The 16,692-nt window shown below is 31.9% G+C and overlaps 1 protein-coding gene across 2 annotated transcripts; it reads left to right on the forward strand.

The window, feature by feature from the left end:
• LOC120416108 (antigen 5 like allergen Cul n 1-like) lies at positions 1–8,750 on the forward strand. 2 transcript variants are annotated; one of them, XM_039577792.2, is made up of 5 exons: positions 1–316; positions 408–488; positions 7,818–8,008; positions 8,067–8,314; positions 8,367–8,750. In XM_039577792.2, exons 1-5 carry the CDS (start codon positions 298–300, stop codon positions 8,578–8,580), a joined length of 753 nt encoding a protein of 250 aa, XP_039433726.1. In that variant the 5' UTR covers positions 1–297; the 3' UTR covers positions 8,581–8,750. The 2 variants fall into 2 exon arrangements, with proteins under 2 accessions (XP_039433726.1, XP_039433725.1); XM_039577791.2 differs by having other exon boundaries at positions 5–316; positions 8,380–8,750.
• Positions 8,751–16,692: the final 7,942 nt, after the last annotated feature.

Genomic DNA, 16,692 nt, shown 5'->3' on the forward strand with positions numbered 1-16,692 from the left:
AATCGAGCAATCTCGGTCGGAAAAGTGCGCTGGAAAAAGCTCTCGCAGAGCTTTGGGGGTCCTAACAAAATTTGAATTTGGTTGAAAAAAATGTGTTGAGTGACTGTTTGCGAGGAAAACTGACAGAAGAAAGAGGAAGAGGCAGCAAGGCTTGAATATTTAAGGAAACAACCAAAAAAATAATCGATCCTGAGTGCAAGTCGGGGCCCGATCCTGTTCCTTAACGAGACTGGTGTGGAGGAGATTACGAAAGTGGTGTTGGAAAAATAGGAAAAAAAAGTCAAAACAAAAATAAAAATGACGAATCTAGTGCAAAGTAAGTTTCAAATATATGGACTGTGCAGATAAAAGTGATCTTGAATCAAACTTGACGCTCATGCTGTGTTGTGTTGTTTTGTGATTTGCAGGGATAGTTGCGATCCTGTTCGTGCTGGCAGTCGTGCAGAGGATAAACGCTCAAACGGATTATTGTGACCGGTCGTTGTGCAGTAAGTGCTTTGTTAAAAAAAAATAAAATTAAAAAAAAAATTATGTAACGTACTAAGCGAAGTATGTTAAGAGCGAGTCCACGAGCAAAGCATACCCATCTCGCATCGACCTCACCAATCTGCCTGAAATTTTCAGGGGTTGTTTGTACATATAAAACTAGCATCTGGTCAAAATATGAGCACTCTAGGTCAACGGGAAGTGGGGCAAATCGGGACATAAAGTTTGAAGGTTCAAAAACGTAAAAAATCTTAAAAAGGCTATAACTTAGGCAAAATTCAATTTAATTTCAAAATTCAAAATGCATCTTGAAGGGCTTTAAAAATGCAACAAAATGCAGGGTAGAGCATTCCAATTGGTTAATTCTAAAGGGAGTTATTGGCATTTTAGTGAAAAAATAGCATAATTTTCAAACTGAAATAAAAAAGTGTTCCATCCAGATATCAACTCGCTTCGACCTGCAGCTTGTAGGGGACATCTGGGACTACCACCTGAAACTGAGACCGCTTTGGGTAAGGCAGTTTAACATATTGAATAGACACTTTTACTTTTAGTGAATTTTTTGGTAGTAAATTTTTGCTCGGTGGACCCCTTAGATCCCATTTTCTGGTGATAATTTTATCATAATCGTGTTTCTGAGACAATTTCACATTAGAAACATGCATGAAAATGTTTGTTTTCATCCATTTTAACCCTTTAAAAAATGAAAGCTAAAAAAAAATTGATTTACATTTATTGAAAATCAAGTTCGTTTCCAAGGATACTAGATGACACCAGAAAAAAAGCAGCTTCTTAATTTTTTTATCTTTCATTTTTTAAAGGGTTAAAATGGATGAAAACAAACATTTTTATGCATGTTTCTAATGTGAAATTGTCTCAGGAACACGATTATGATAAAATTATCACCAGAAAATGGGATCTAAGGGGTCCACCGAGCAAAGATTTACTACCAAAAAATTCACTAAAAGTAAAAGTGTCTATTCAATATGTTAAACTGCCTTACCCAAAGCGGTCTCAGTCTCAGATGGTAGTCCCAGATGTCCCCTACAAGCTGCAGGTCGAAGCGAGTTGATATCTGGATGGAACACTTTTTTATTTCAGTTTGAAAATTATGCTATTTTTTCACTAAAATGCCAATAACTCCCTTTAGAATTAACCAATTGGGATGCTCTACCCTGCATTTTGTTGCATTTTTGAAGCCCTTCAAGATGCATTTTGAATTTTAAAAATTAATTGAATTTTGCCTAAGTTATAGCCTTTTTAAGATTTTTTACGTTTTTGAACCTTCAAACTTTGTGTCCCGATTTGCCCCACTTCCCGTTGACCTAGAGTGCTCATATTTTGGCCAGATGCTAGTTTTATATGTACAAACAACCCCTGACAATTTCAGGTAGATTGGTGAGGTCCATACGACGTCCCATACAAAGGGGTATGCCCTGTTCGTGGACTCGCTCTTAACCATTTATGGTCTCTATGAAAGAGTTACAATTATTCATACACAGACCAAAGTCAATTCCCATAATCGTGAATTATTGTTCATGAGTTTCGAGAACTATAGAATATGAACAATCAAATCAAAACAAAATTATGCTTTGGTTCTGAGACCATTTTTCTTTTTGAAGCAAAATGTAAGATTTAAAAATACACTTAATAAATCAAAGTATGACGTGGCATGATTTTGAATACAGTTTACTTGAAAAACCACTTTCTTTTACAGAGTGACCAGTGACCACTCAAATCCCATTTAAAAAATTCCCGAATTTTCGAGAACCTCAAATAACACTGACCTACAAAAATTAACAAAATTTCTGCGCAGGCTCAACTCGAAGAATAGCATGAAGTTTGAGGTACCCAGAAACACGTGTACTTTGAATTTTTCAAAATTATTTAGACAGATCCGGTGTAATAGACATTTCTTGCCTAAAAAAATATTTAACACCAAAAAAGTCAGTATAAAATATCAAACCGGATTTCAAAATCAGTTCAAAAAAGTATGAAAAGAAACTTAACAATAAATATCTAAAAATTACATTAAAAATATAAGTATTGGTTCAGAAGAAAAACATAAATGATTAATATTTTAAAAATAATTGAAAGCTTGACAATACATATAATTTCAACGTTCATTTTAAAAATTGCCAAACATTAAGATATTGTAACTCGGGAATGGAAAGGGGCTGGTAAAGAATAAAATATGAAAGTAAAAAAATGCAAAAAGTTATACAGTAGTTGTAACTGGGCTGAGAACGTAGCCCAGTCACCGAATGCTGTTCGCTAACCGGGCTGAACGAAAAATAACGAGGGGACTATCGATGCATAATATTTTTTTGAAGAAATATAAAAATAAAAGTTAGTCAAATTTTCATATTTCTATAATTGTGACGGACAGTGCGTTGTAATAGGCATTTCTTGCCTAAAAAAATATTTAACACCAAAAAAGTTAGTATAAAATATCAAACCGGATTTCAAAATCAGTTCAAAAAAGTAAGAATAGAAACTTAACAATACTTATCTAAAAATTACTTTAAAAATATAAGTATTGATTCAGAAGAAAAGCATAAATAATCAATCTTGTAAAAATAATTGAAAGCTTGACAATACATATAATTTCAACGTTCATTTTAAAAATTGCCAAACATTAAGATATTATAACTCGGGAATTCATCAAATAATGCTTTTAAAATAATTAAAGTTTTCATTCGTTAAAAAAATCTAAATATCTTTTAAAAATAATATTTACAAAGTTTTCTCTTGAATTTGGGAAATTTCAATTTTTAATTTTACTGTTATTTATCGAGTTGTCAGTATTTAAATTTAAATGTTCCATCATCAGGGGTGACAACATTGAGTTTCTAGAGTTTCTAGAGACAACATTGAGTCATATAAACAATAACATTTGTTTTAAAGCAATCAAATGTTTGGGGAAAACAAATTAAATGACAATGAGCTTTGGTTAACATTCAAAGATATTTAATTCTCATTTTATTAATTGGACCTTAAATAAATCGAAGAACAACCGTTTTTTTAAATCACATTATTGGTTTGTTTTAGATGAAAAAAATACATCTTGTTAGCTCTGGGACATATTTGTCAAAATTTACTTGGCAGTTTTTTTTAATTTTTCCGACAAAAAAATCGTTATTTTTTTAACAAAATGTTAGAATTCAAAAATACTAAAATTCTAAAAATCTTTTTTTTTAGAAATCAAAAAGTAAAAAAATGCAAAAAAGTTATACCTTAAAAATCAAGAACTATAAAAATACAATACCAAAACTTCCAGAAATTTAAATATTTTAATATGCAATTCAAAAATACAATAATTCTGAGTGACCACTCAAATCCGATTTTCAAATTCCCGACTTTTCCAGAACCTCAAATAATAGGCATTTCTTACCTGAGCAATTCTCTACCAAAATCGGAAATGAATTTTATTCGTATTTTTTTTATTTGGCTCAAACTTTGTGGAGGCCTTCCCTATGACCAAAGAAGCTATTTTGTGTCATACAAGTCTCCATTTTGGCAGCTGTCCATACAAAAATGGTATGTAAATATTCAAACAGCTGTAACTTTTGAGTGAATTTTCTGATCAATTTGCAATCTTCTGCAAAGTTGTAGGTATTGTTAAGGACTTTTGAGAAAAAAATAGGTTGGAAAAAACGAAATTTTATACGATTATTTTTTTGACTTATGGCCGTTGCAAATATTTTTTAAAGTTTATGTCGTTTAAAAATATTTTGATTTTTTATGAAATTACAATGTACAGCACCGCAAATACTTTTTTTTCTCGCAAAAATAAAATTTTCGTCAGTTCTTAGAAATTTTGGAAATCAATGATTGCAAAACAACTGGACAGGTGTATGATGCATTTTAAAACACATGCTGACACCGTGGCCTGTAATTTAAATTTTTAGCTTTTTTTTATTTTATTTAATTTTATTTAATTTTCAACGGAGCCCTTCATCAAAAAATCTGTAAAGTATTTTTCGATTGCAAATTCAATTTTACATAAAAAAGTTACGTCAAAAAAACGTTTGTATGGAATTTCGATGTTTTTTTTTTTCAAAAAATCATAGTTCAGCGGAAGTTTTTTTTTTACTATACTTCTCTATGGCTCAAAAGTTGCGGATTTTTGTCCCCTAAACCATATCAAAAAATGTCGAAAATAAAAAAATACGTAGAGTATTGCTCACCCTAAAAATGTTTTAAAATCAATTTTATAAAAAAAATCTTATATCTGATTACATTTTTATAATCCAAATATTGACAGTCAAGGAAAAATAGTAACATAACAATACATTTCAAAAAAGAAATAATACTTCAACAAAGGAAGCATTCATTATTTTGATTCAGAGTGAAAACATAAACAATCAGTCTTCACAAAAAAACTTAAAGTTTAAAATAACATACATATTCAGTGTTTTTGTAAAATTCGCCAAACATAAAGTTTTTGTAACTCGATTTTAACTGGAAATGAAAATGGAATAGCAAAGAGTAAAAAAATACTGTTTTGTATTTTATTTATATTTGATCAATGAACGGTTTAAATATGATTACAGCTATTATTCTTTCAAAAAACTTCAAGATATTTAAAATTTCGTTTAAAAACATGTCATTACCATGTTCCTGATTTTCGGTTCAACGATCATAAATTACTCACTCATCGCCGAGCGAATCTTTGCCGACTGGAGCGCGCTGCCATTCGCGATCGAACACGACCCGCTAGCTGTTTTGTTCAATCGCTTCACCCAGCGATACAAATACCTCGTGGCTTTTTTGCCTACTCCGTCCGTCGACCCGACATTTGGATAACATTGATTTTAAGTTTAATAAATAATCAAAACAAAGCCAATCGCAAACTATTTCGACTATATGCTTTGAGCGACATAACACAATCGATCTCTCTGTTAACCATTCGCTGTACTACCCGAATGGGGAGAGAGAGTGAGAGCAAAGAGAGAGTATTCAGCAGCGATCGGTGTGGAAATGACAAACCGTAGGAAACGGTCAGAGCAGTTTTTTGTCGCGTTCGATTTGTTTTATTTACCCTGAAAAAAAGCCAAACATGTTGAAATCGTTTTTTTCCAAAAATGTAAGCAATATGACTGGTAATAAAAGTTGAAGTACAGTTCTATGTATTTTCATATCAGGTTTTCATTAGCTTTGTTGTTGTTTGATGTTAACTTTTATTTGAACTTTGAACAATATTTTCAACGGCCTAAAATAATTTAAAAAAAAACCTTATATTTAAAGTCAAGTGTTAAAGATGAATTGAGTAAAAAATAAATTTAACTAACATTACAATAGGACGTTACCCTGGGCGTGTTCAAGCAACGTTACGTTCTTTGAAAAAATAGCTTAGAATTTTAAAATTCAATAACATAAAAAATAATAAAAAAAAATCAAAATTAACCCTTTACAACCCAGACGGGCTTCGACTTAAAAAATCGCCAAAAATAAATTTTTCAACCATTTTTTGATCTTTAAAAAGCATTGGAAAGAAGAACTATTAAAATTTTAGAAAATTTATGGGTTGGAAGTTTTACTTGTTTTATGTGACTCTGCCAATGTTTTAAAAAATAACATTTTTTAGGGGTCAAATTTGGCTGTGTTTTTTACTAACATTTCCTATATTTGAAGTAAAAAGAAGTTTGCAGAATTTTTTTTAGTGTCCCAGACTATGCCTTTACACATGTTTTTTTTTACAATTTAAATTATAATGGTGCCATTTTATAGTAGAAAATGTGAAAAACATTCAAAAAAATTAAAAAGTGACTGTAAAAACATGAAAAATTTAGATAGGCAAAATGTAATTATAGGAGGTGGTAGAATGGGCAAAATACTACCAAAAACAAACATAAACTAAACAAGATAAATGCAAATCAAACACTAAAAATGAAACAAGAAAAACATAAAACAAGAGAAGTAAAGTTTTGCGTAGAACAAAAGTTGTTCAAAATGACCTCCTAAACGAGGGTTTAAAAAAAATCGGACATTAAAAAAATCTAAATACTTAATTTCTTAGATGTAAACATTTTAGAATTTAAAAAATTAAAAATTCAAGAAACTAACAATTCCGGAGTTTTTTTTTTGAAAAGGACCAATAAACTATTGTCTTTCATATGTTTATAGGACCTAATGAAAAAAAACTCTAGAATTGTGTCCAAAAATTAAGTTTAAATTTGTGTTATTATTGTTCACAACGATAAAGCTTATTTTTCCTAGTGCAATGACCCTATGTACGACCGCAAAAGATTTAAAATTGACTTTCAAATCAATTTTGAAAAAAATAACTTTGCGGTCCTTCTTGACAGAAAAGGTCCTACTTGACAGCTCGTTCCAATGGGACCATAGTTGATCCATCGAAAAAATGTTGTCTTGTCATTTTTTTTTGTTTTGCATTAAAATGAAAAAGAAAAAATGGCATAGGGCTTTCGGCTATTTAAGGGGTTACATACATGTACATCAACAAAAAAGTCAGAGGTTGGTGTGAGCACACACTTAATTTTATTTTCAATCTGTTTTCATTGCAATAAAATATACATTTTCATCTATTATCAAAACAAATTTGAAGACATTTGGGTGTATCATTGCCGAGATATAGCTAGTTGAAGTTAGCAGTTTCAAAAAACGGGTGCCACGATATCTCAACACTGCCTTGACCAAATCGGCTCAAAATTTTGGTGAAGACTTGTTAAACCGGTCCTGTGTGCATGACGAAGGCCGATTTTTAAAAAGTTTATTTTAAAAAAAGATAAAAATATTTTTATGTTTTTCATATAAAAAATCGTTAGTTTTTGATTTTTGTATTTTTTTTAAAAGTAAAATTTCAGAATCGGGCTTCGTCTTGCACACGGGATATGTCTGAAGAGTCTTCACCTCAAATTTCAGCAAATTTGGTCCATCCCATCTCGAGATATCGTGGCACCCGCAAATCAACTCGGTGTTTAGAGAAAAACGCAAACAAAGTTTGACAGTCCGCTTTGCGCATGGCAAAATTTTGAGATAAAATCGCCTCTAACTCAGTTTATTCATGAAATATCTTCATGAAACTTTCAGGAGTGATTGAAAATCATCTTTTCAGAGGATTCAATAAATTTTCTGAATTATGAAATCTTATGATTTCTTACATGTATGTAACCCCTTAAGAATTTGGAATTTAAGGAAATTTAGGAATTTAGGAATTTAAGATTGAAGAATTTATTTAAAAATTTAAAAATTTTGCGGCCTCTGTGTTTGATTAGATTAGATTGAGAATTTAAGGATATAAGAAGTCAAGAATTTAATTGAAATTTGACGCTTTCAATTCTTCAATTTTCTCTTTCACCCCACAGAAAACAACCAACCGCACGTGGCGTGCGGCAAAACGAACAACTACGGCCCGTTCTGTCCGGTAAACCGCGAGCTGGTCATCCTGTCCGAGGACACCAAAAAGTACATCCTGGACCTGCACAACCAGTTCCGCAGCACGGTGGCCCGCGGGGACGTGCCCGGCTATGCGCCCGCCTCCCGAATGCCCACACTGGTATGAAGCTTTCGCAGATTTGTTTGAAAATTGTATGAACATTACAAACTCCTTTTAGATCTGGAGCGAAGAGCTGCAGAAGCTGGCCGAGTACAACGTCAAGACGTGCATCTACGGGCACGATTACTGCCGGAACACGCCCGAGTTCCCGCTGGTCGGGCAGAACATTGCGGCCAACTCGTTCTACGGGATGGAGGTGACTCCGCTGGACACGATGACCGAGCTGCTGTACAGCTGGTACGGCGAGTACGAAAACGCCAACATGGATCACATCAAGTCCTATCCCCTGCTGGGCCAGGATCCACCGTAAGAATCAACCAGATCTCTCTCTCTCTGAATAGAAACAGGTTCGCTAAAGTTCTTCCCCACAGCAAGGATATTGGCCACTTTACCCAGATCATGATGGACAAGGCGGTGTCGATCGGTTGCGCCATGATCCAGTACACGCAGAACGAGCAGGGCCACGACTGGGTGCACCAGAACTACGTGTGCAACTACTCGAACTCGATCGCGCGCGGCCACCCGGTGTACAACAGTGGCAAGACGTGCTCGCTGTGCCAGACCGGATGTAGCGAGGAGTACCCGGGGCTGTGCAACGTGGGCGAACAGGTCGAACCGACCAAGACGTAGATTCGAGATCGAGAGAAGGTCCAGAGGAGGTCGTGTTCTGTAAGGACAATGATGTAAATTATTACTTTATAAATTAGACAAGACAATAATCGTTGCAGTTACCTATTAAAAAGGGGGATTCTCAGTTCATTTCCCAAAAATATCACATCATTTACAAATTTTAAGCAGCGATTTTCAGAATTTTGGACACCGTGAAAGAACCAGTAAAGAAGCAACAATACTTTTTTCTGTCATGTTGAGGAGTTAATTTGCGTGTTTTTGCATTCGATTAAACACGTCCATTAACTCTGGTACATGATGATAAAAGCGAACAGCGCAGCGCAGTGACGTCCAGCAATGTAGAATGAAGTAATGAAGTGAATAGTGAAGTTGTGTGAAATCTCAGTGCAGTGAATCGTTTTAGTGATGCAGAGAATTCAAGTATACTCAATTATAACATAAGATCTTCGGTACATTACTATTATTATAAGAAGTTGGAAATAGTTTTGAGAAATTCCCAAAATCTCGTGAAACATTGAAAACATTGTAACACTGAAACATTTGAAACATGTGTTTTTTTGAAATTTAGCTACAAATTGGGTTTAAGTTTAAATCAAATACATACTTTTTTTAAGGGCCCACCGGAGAGGAAAACTGGATGATTTTTATTTTTATTGGAACCACTGTCAGAGAGGGGAAATTTCATTGCTACTATGATGACTTTAACGAAAAACATCAGTTCGCACCACGGCGCGTGCATCGAGCCAACCACGTGGCCCAAAATCATAGCCTACCTAAAATCCTTGCATACGGCACATAACACGTGGCGAGGTAGTGTTTTCATGTATTCACGCTGTTCAAGTTATAACGAAATATTTCAAATGGCAAATGGTAAAAAGCAGAAAAAGTCAAAAGTTAGTACTATCCATTCCTGTTTTTGCAATAACAGACATGAAAAAAAAAAAAACGAAACTATTGGCACTACGCCCCCCGGGGCATGGCCTTCCTCTAACGTGGGATTTCTGCTCCAGCGCCTCTGACGAGACAGGAGAAACCGGGACCGACGTTTTACTTCACCATCCGATAGAAGCTCAGTGGATAAGGCGGGAATCGAACCCGCGTCTCATAGCATCATCGGGATCGGCAGCCGAAGCCGCTACCCCTGCGCCACGAGACCCATAACAGACAATAACAGACATGTAAGAATATAATTAGGCAATTCCCGTAATCGTAGAATTCTGCAATTCTGCACACAATCGGAAGCAGAGTGTTCAAATAGTTTTCTGCAACAAAAATTACTTCTTTCTCGTGCAGAACACCAGCAGAAAAAGAAGCTACAGAAACATGCAGGAGCGCGTTCCCGGTCATTTTCGTGGATAGGATTTTCTACCACTTCCAAACCAGTTTTTTTTTGAAAATTGCTTTTCTAGCTTTGTTGGTCTTTTACAAAACTTCTGGAGTTACTAGATCTATATGCGGACTTACAGAATTGCTGAATTATGTCCAAATGGCACATCTGATCTGATTAGTTTCGTAGAGCGTTTTCTAACGGTCATTGTTGTTTTGAAAAACATTGAGTTTGAATCGTAGCATGGCGTAAAAAAGTCCGAACATCTTCCGGATAAAATAAAAAAAGGAGTCGTCGTAAATTCTTTTGAAATATTGAATCTGTATTTCTTACGGAAATCCTACACTCATTCACCTGTTAACGTATCAACTGAGATTTTCATTACAATTTAGTTGATACGTCACCAAGAATTGATTTGCTTCTTATTTTAGTGACATAGCATTTTTTATAAAAGTTTCCTAATTTCGAAAAACAAGGGATTATCCGCTCAACCGTTGTTCTAGTCGATTCAGCTTTGTATCCAGATAAGCTTACAGGATTTATATCCGTGTATAGAAAAACCTCTTGGTCAGCTACTTTTTTTTTGTTCAGGGAATGTCCATATAAGACGTAGTTTTCGAAACGATCATATTATTGTCCAAACTTTCCCGAGTAGCTTGACACGTTAGTGGTCTGCTATTTTATGTAGTATGACAATGGCCTTCTTGTTTCCTGCTTTATCACCTTCAACCAGGATGGCTTTCTGTATATATAAGCAACCCAAAATGTGTTGGGAATATGCCAAAAAAATCCACCAGGTTTTTGTTTTTTGTTCGTTTGTTTGTAGGGAAATTGCCTACTAAATATTTAAAGAAAGCTAAAATAAATTGATAATAGAAACCGTTATGGAATAAAACCTATTTGCCATTCCGTTCTAAAACTACTTTCTCTTCCTGTGATTCCCGAATGACGAAAAGCCATACGTTTCTATACTAAAAGAATCGGAACAAAAACAAAAACAAAAACAAAAATTTTGTATTTTTGTATTTTTGTATTTTTGTATTTTTGTATTTTTTGTATTTTTGTATTTTTGTATTTTTGAATTTCTGAAAGGATAATTATGAAAGTTATAGAAAATGGACTAGACCAATGTCACCGGATAAATGCTTGCACTCCAAAAAATGAGTTCGCGTAAACGTGAGCAGAGTTCCTGTCAACGGGAACCAGGAAGAGAACTGTTCATTTTCATGGTGCAATGCACTATAAAAGTTGAACAGTTTTCGTCCTGGTTCCCGTTGACAAGAACCAGGGCCGTAGCCAGGATTTTTGTTCGGGGGGGGGCTTGGGTGCAAAAATTCAAGGAGTATAAAAATCAGCAAATCATTTATACCATCACTTGGTTTGTGGTATAATTATTGAGATGAATTGTAAAATTTTAATGTAATGTATGCAAAAAAGTTTTCGAAGATTTTCATATGAAGTTATCAATGTATTTATTGAAGAAACTCGTTCGTCATTTTTTTTCTTTATTTTAACAGCTAGTTTGTATTAAAGGAGTAGAGAAAGTGTTTTTTTACATTTTCTTGAATTGTTTAATTGTAATCCAATTTCGTGATAAACGTCGCTAAATTTAAAATATACTTAACTTGAATCAAATTTTTGAAAGCATAAATTTTTTTTAAAAGAAATATCGATTTATCTAACCATAAGTATTATGTTTTCTGTATTTTATACTGAGAGAAATTTTAAACCGTCTGGATTTACATTTTCAGCTGTGTGATAATTGTGATGGTTTATCTAATATTTTTCATTTTTTCTAGCACAACATAAAACTCATAACTGGAATATTTGTTTTTCTTAAAATTTTATAAACAAACTTAAACAATGTTTTATTTTAATTGTTCTAAGCTATTGAAGCCATTTCATATTTTGCAAAGCTCCTGGTGCTCTCAAAAATAAATAATTTTAATGAAATACAAAAAAATATAATCGTTGAAATTTCAGCTTCTGAAGTGTCTCCATGGCAACAAAAAAAATTACGTCGAATCTCAAGTTTACATCAACTGAGTTTACATGTGATTCATTTTTTCCGTGTCGAGTAAATTCACATTTTTTTCTGTGTAGGCCTATAATAAATATATATTTGAAGAAAAAAATCAGTGCCTGTGTTTAATTTTAATGTGTTAAAAAATTTAGATAAAATGTATTAAATTAATTTTTAACGCCAAAATATTCACTGGAAGAGTTGTTAATAATGCATATGTAACCATTTTTAAATGCATATGTAACCGTTAAAATTTTCCTCGATTGCATCAAACATTAACACGAATCATGTTTAACTTTAATATTCCGACTAAACGCCATTTTCAAATTCATTACTCATTGTATTCTAAAAATTGGTCCAGAATTTGAGCAAAAATAAAATTTTAAAACATGACAAAAAAAATTAATCAGATCTCAATTCTAAAGATAATTTTTTAATAAAATTTTAATCTATATACATGTTTAATAATTTAGGATTGTAACCATTTATTAAAATCGATGTTTGTTCAAGCAATATCTTGACTCTAGGAACAAAATCCTGCATATTTTATGGTTTAGAAACTTTATATTTACGAAACGTTGCTAAATTAAAAATAAAGAAAACTTTATGTAAGAATTCATAAATTGATTAGTTTTATCCTGTAAATCTAATCTTAGTCTGCACTTGAATTCAAACATACCAATATTCGAAGCATCAAAAAAATAAGATTATTAAAACATAATTTATTGAAATGATTGAAAATTATTTTTTGAATATCTTTATTTAAAAATGATAAAAAATGTTTTTTTTTTATAATTTAAGGATTTTTTTAGTTGTAATTATTTTATATTTTTTTATGTATTTGATTTTTTTCATTTTTGGAATTTCTGATTTTTTTGGAATTATCATGTGTAATTATTATCTTAAATTTTTGTTTTAAAAGTAAAGAATACTTTATGTAAGAATTCATAAATTGATTAGTTTTATCCTGTAAATCTAATCTTAGTCTGCACTTGAATTCATACCATACTAATATTCGAAGCATCAAAAAAATAAGATTATTAAAACATAATTTATTGAAATGATTGAAAATTATTTTTTGAATATCTTTATTTAAAAATGATAAAAAATGTTTTTTTTATTAATTTAAGGATTTTTTTAGTTGTAATTATTTTATATTTTTTATGTATTTGATTTTTTTCATTTTTGGAATTACTGATTTTTTTGAAATTATCATGTGTAATTATTATCTTAAATTTTTGTTTTAAAAGTAAAGAATACTTTATGTAAGAATTCTTAAATCAATTACATTTTTCCTGTAAATCAAATCTTAGTCTGAATTTTGCTACAAGAACTATATTTTACTTTCAAACGAAAATTTTAAAAAATGTCCTGTAGTACGGAGACTCTTAAAACTCCATACAAAAAAATCTCAAGGAACGGTCAAGAAAAGGTTTACGAAAAGACTTCTCTTAAGCGGTACGCAATAATATTGAAGAATTGCCTCATGAAACTGACTATCAAAACGCTGAATCTTAAAATGCTGAAATAAGGGAAATGCCATTACAAAAATCACTTAATTTTCTGGTAAATATAAATTAATTTAGGAATACTAGAATTCAAACATAAAAATATTTAAAACATCCAAAAATTAAGATTGAAAAAACATAATTTGTTGGATTTTGAATAACTTAATTTTAAAATGATATTTTTTTTAGTTTAGGATTTCTTAAGTATCAGTTATTTTATTAATTTTTCAGTTTTAGATTTTTTTATTTTTGGAATTTCAGATTTTTTGATATTATTCTGTTGAATTGTTATCTTAAATTTTTTATGTTTTTATTATTTTTATTTTTGATTTATGGCATTTCTTTGTCTTATACCAAAAAAATTTAAATCAAAAATTATGAAAATTTAGAAATTTGAAAGTGTAAAATTTTTAAATCTTCAATTAGCTGTTGCGAATATTATTCTGAAGTTTATGTCACTAAACTCTGACCAAAGTTGAGAGGGTTACAAATCAAAGCTACAAGCTATGGTTTTATTATTTTAAAAGTGTTCAAAACACACTTTAAATCAGTACAGTTGTTTTGCATCATCAGTTTTCAAAATATCTAGCTGATGGCGAAATCCTTTTTTCGTGAGAAAAAACTTTCCGCGGTTCCGCGACATGTTACAAAAATTCTAAATATTTTTAAACGAGCCCAAACATGTCGTATATGATTATCAAAGCAGGAAAAACATTTCAAATTTGTTTTCCGGACCGACCTGGTCGCTGGTCCTAAAAAGACTTAATCGAAATAAGTTATTTCCATTAAAATTGTGAAGCTATTTTTTTTTTTAATATTGTATTTCGTCGCCATCGTGCTAACTTGTCGTACGTGCATTTTGGACCAAGTTGAGTTAAGAACGCCATTTTGTGCAGCTCACAATGCCTCACCTTTTGACCTTCACAGATTCCCAAAATTCGATTTCAATCCTGAGATATTCAACAAAAACCGAAAAAACTCCGTGCATTTTTGTCACTTTACATATGAAAGTAGTTTCAATCTTGTCGTGCTATCTTGTCACTCCATGAAAATTGATGTAAGTGCGACAAAAGGCCAAAGGGATTTCAGGCCAGGAAAGTCAGGATGCGTTTGTCGCACGTACAAGCTAGACTACCGTAAACATTTGTAATTATAACTCGGGACTCCAGCAACCAACTTCGACCAAACTTCGGGACAATGCACAGAATGGTGAGCCAAACAAAACGTGTTTGTTATTGTTTACATTGCGTGCTCTCGTTTTTGAATATTCAAGGTCAAACATTAAAACGCGTTTTTCTCGGAACGTCAAAATGGCGGGTGCGACAAGATGGCACGACGACGTCGATTTGCTCTCTGTTTTTTGGTCCATTTTGAAAAGGTGGCAACATAAACTTTGGAAAATATTTACAATTGATATTCAGAAATAAGAAATTATAAAAAAATAATAAAGAAATTTTAAAATTTTCAAAATGCAAATTCTAATCTGTAAAATCCAAAAAATATAAATTAAATAGTTTAAAAATGAATTATTGATCAGAAATTATATAATCTGAAAGTGATGTTTAATTAATTTAATTTCAGAGTTTTTGAATCCAAGCTTAAATTTTTTTAACGTTTTGAATATTTTTATCATTTTATTTCTTCCTTTAAAAATCGCAAGCTCATGCACAAAGTGAAAATTAGTTGATAATAAGTATTCAATTAGTTGATCTTCCGATTTTTGATATATTAAATAAAAATTGAAGATTGGCCACGGTGGAAACTAAAAAATGTGACCAAAAGAAAGCATTTTGGACGAGTGGTTTCGGAAAAAAGGTTTACGAAAAAGTAATAAAAAATACACACAGATATTTCTCAAGCATTTTTCTCTAAGGTCTTAGATATGTAACTAACCATATTCTTAAAACCAAAACGATAAAATTAGAATTGTATTTCTGATAATAGTCAAAATTCACTCAAATGTTTTTCATATTAAATGCTTTCGTTTTTGAAAACTAAATCTAAATATTTTTGAGAAATTATGATAAATTTTGAAAAATGTAGAGAAAAAACATGTATTAACAGTTTAAAGGTTTTAATGCAAATAAAGGAGGGCTATTAATTTTACAATCCAAATTCGACTAGCCGAAGCCTCGATTATCCAAAGTTTCGATTATCCGAAGTTCGAAGGACTTCGGATAACCGAATCAGGAACAAATGAAATCGGCATGTTTTATTTGCTTGTTTTTAACATCAAATTCGGCATCTGTTTTTTTAATGGTCCAATACACCAAGTTTTTGCTTTTTGGGTGTTTTTTAATACCCCTGACGGTTTCAAAAGCACCCAAAAAGCAAAAAATGGAAATTTGGTTTATAAGACCTTTAAAAAAACACCAGAAATATTTCTTGACCTTCATTTTGACCGCCACAATGAATCCAAAAATTCTAAATTATTTTATGGTTCTTCAGGGGTCATACTTAAGTTCGGTGACTGGGCTACGTTTTCAGTCCAGTTACCGAACACGCACTGAATTTGTTTTTGCTTTTTGTGTGTATTTAAGTACCTCTAACCTCTAACAGCAAAAAAAATATATTAAATTTGGTTATTGAACCTCTGAAAAAATAAATAATACAAAAATTCTGAATTTAACAATCAGCGATAAAAAGTTAATTAGAAAAATCTAAAAAAATATTTCCCCGTGTATCTATTTCTTTCTGTAAAGTTCAAACCTAAACTACAACTTTGCCAAAGACACCAAACCGATCAGAAAATCCATTCTCATGGTACAGATTTTAGAATACATTTTCACATGCCCATTTTGATGACCATCCTGCAAACTTGTATGGAAAAACTAATGATAGTTCAACGTTTCAACACTAAACACAGTGCGGAAAAGTTGTACTAAGAACTGTTTTTTTTTTGTTTGGAAAAGTATGCAGTTTTGTCTCTCTCGAAGGACTGGAAAAGCACAGTATGTGGGCAAAGTTTGTAGTTTCACAGCGGAGTTGCAAAAAATAAAACTAACAAATAGTTTTGCAAATTAAAATATTTGGAATTTTCATTACTGGTAGGCTATTGATTTATGATGCAATAAAACTTGGATGATATCACAACCAAAGAGTATTTTACATCTCTCTGCCACAACCCTGTTTCAAACAACTATAATATTGTGATTTCCTACGGGGACATTTCGGCACAAATCAACCCAACTCTTCG

The sequence above is a fragment of the Culex pipiens genome, chromosome 2 (genome assembly GCF_016801865.2).
Source record: "Culex pipiens pallens isolate TS chromosome 2, TS_CPP_V2, whole genome shotgun sequence".
In the NCBI taxonomy this organism is placed as follows: domain Eukaryota; kingdom Metazoa; phylum Arthropoda; class Insecta; order Diptera; family Culicidae; genus Culex; species Culex pipiens.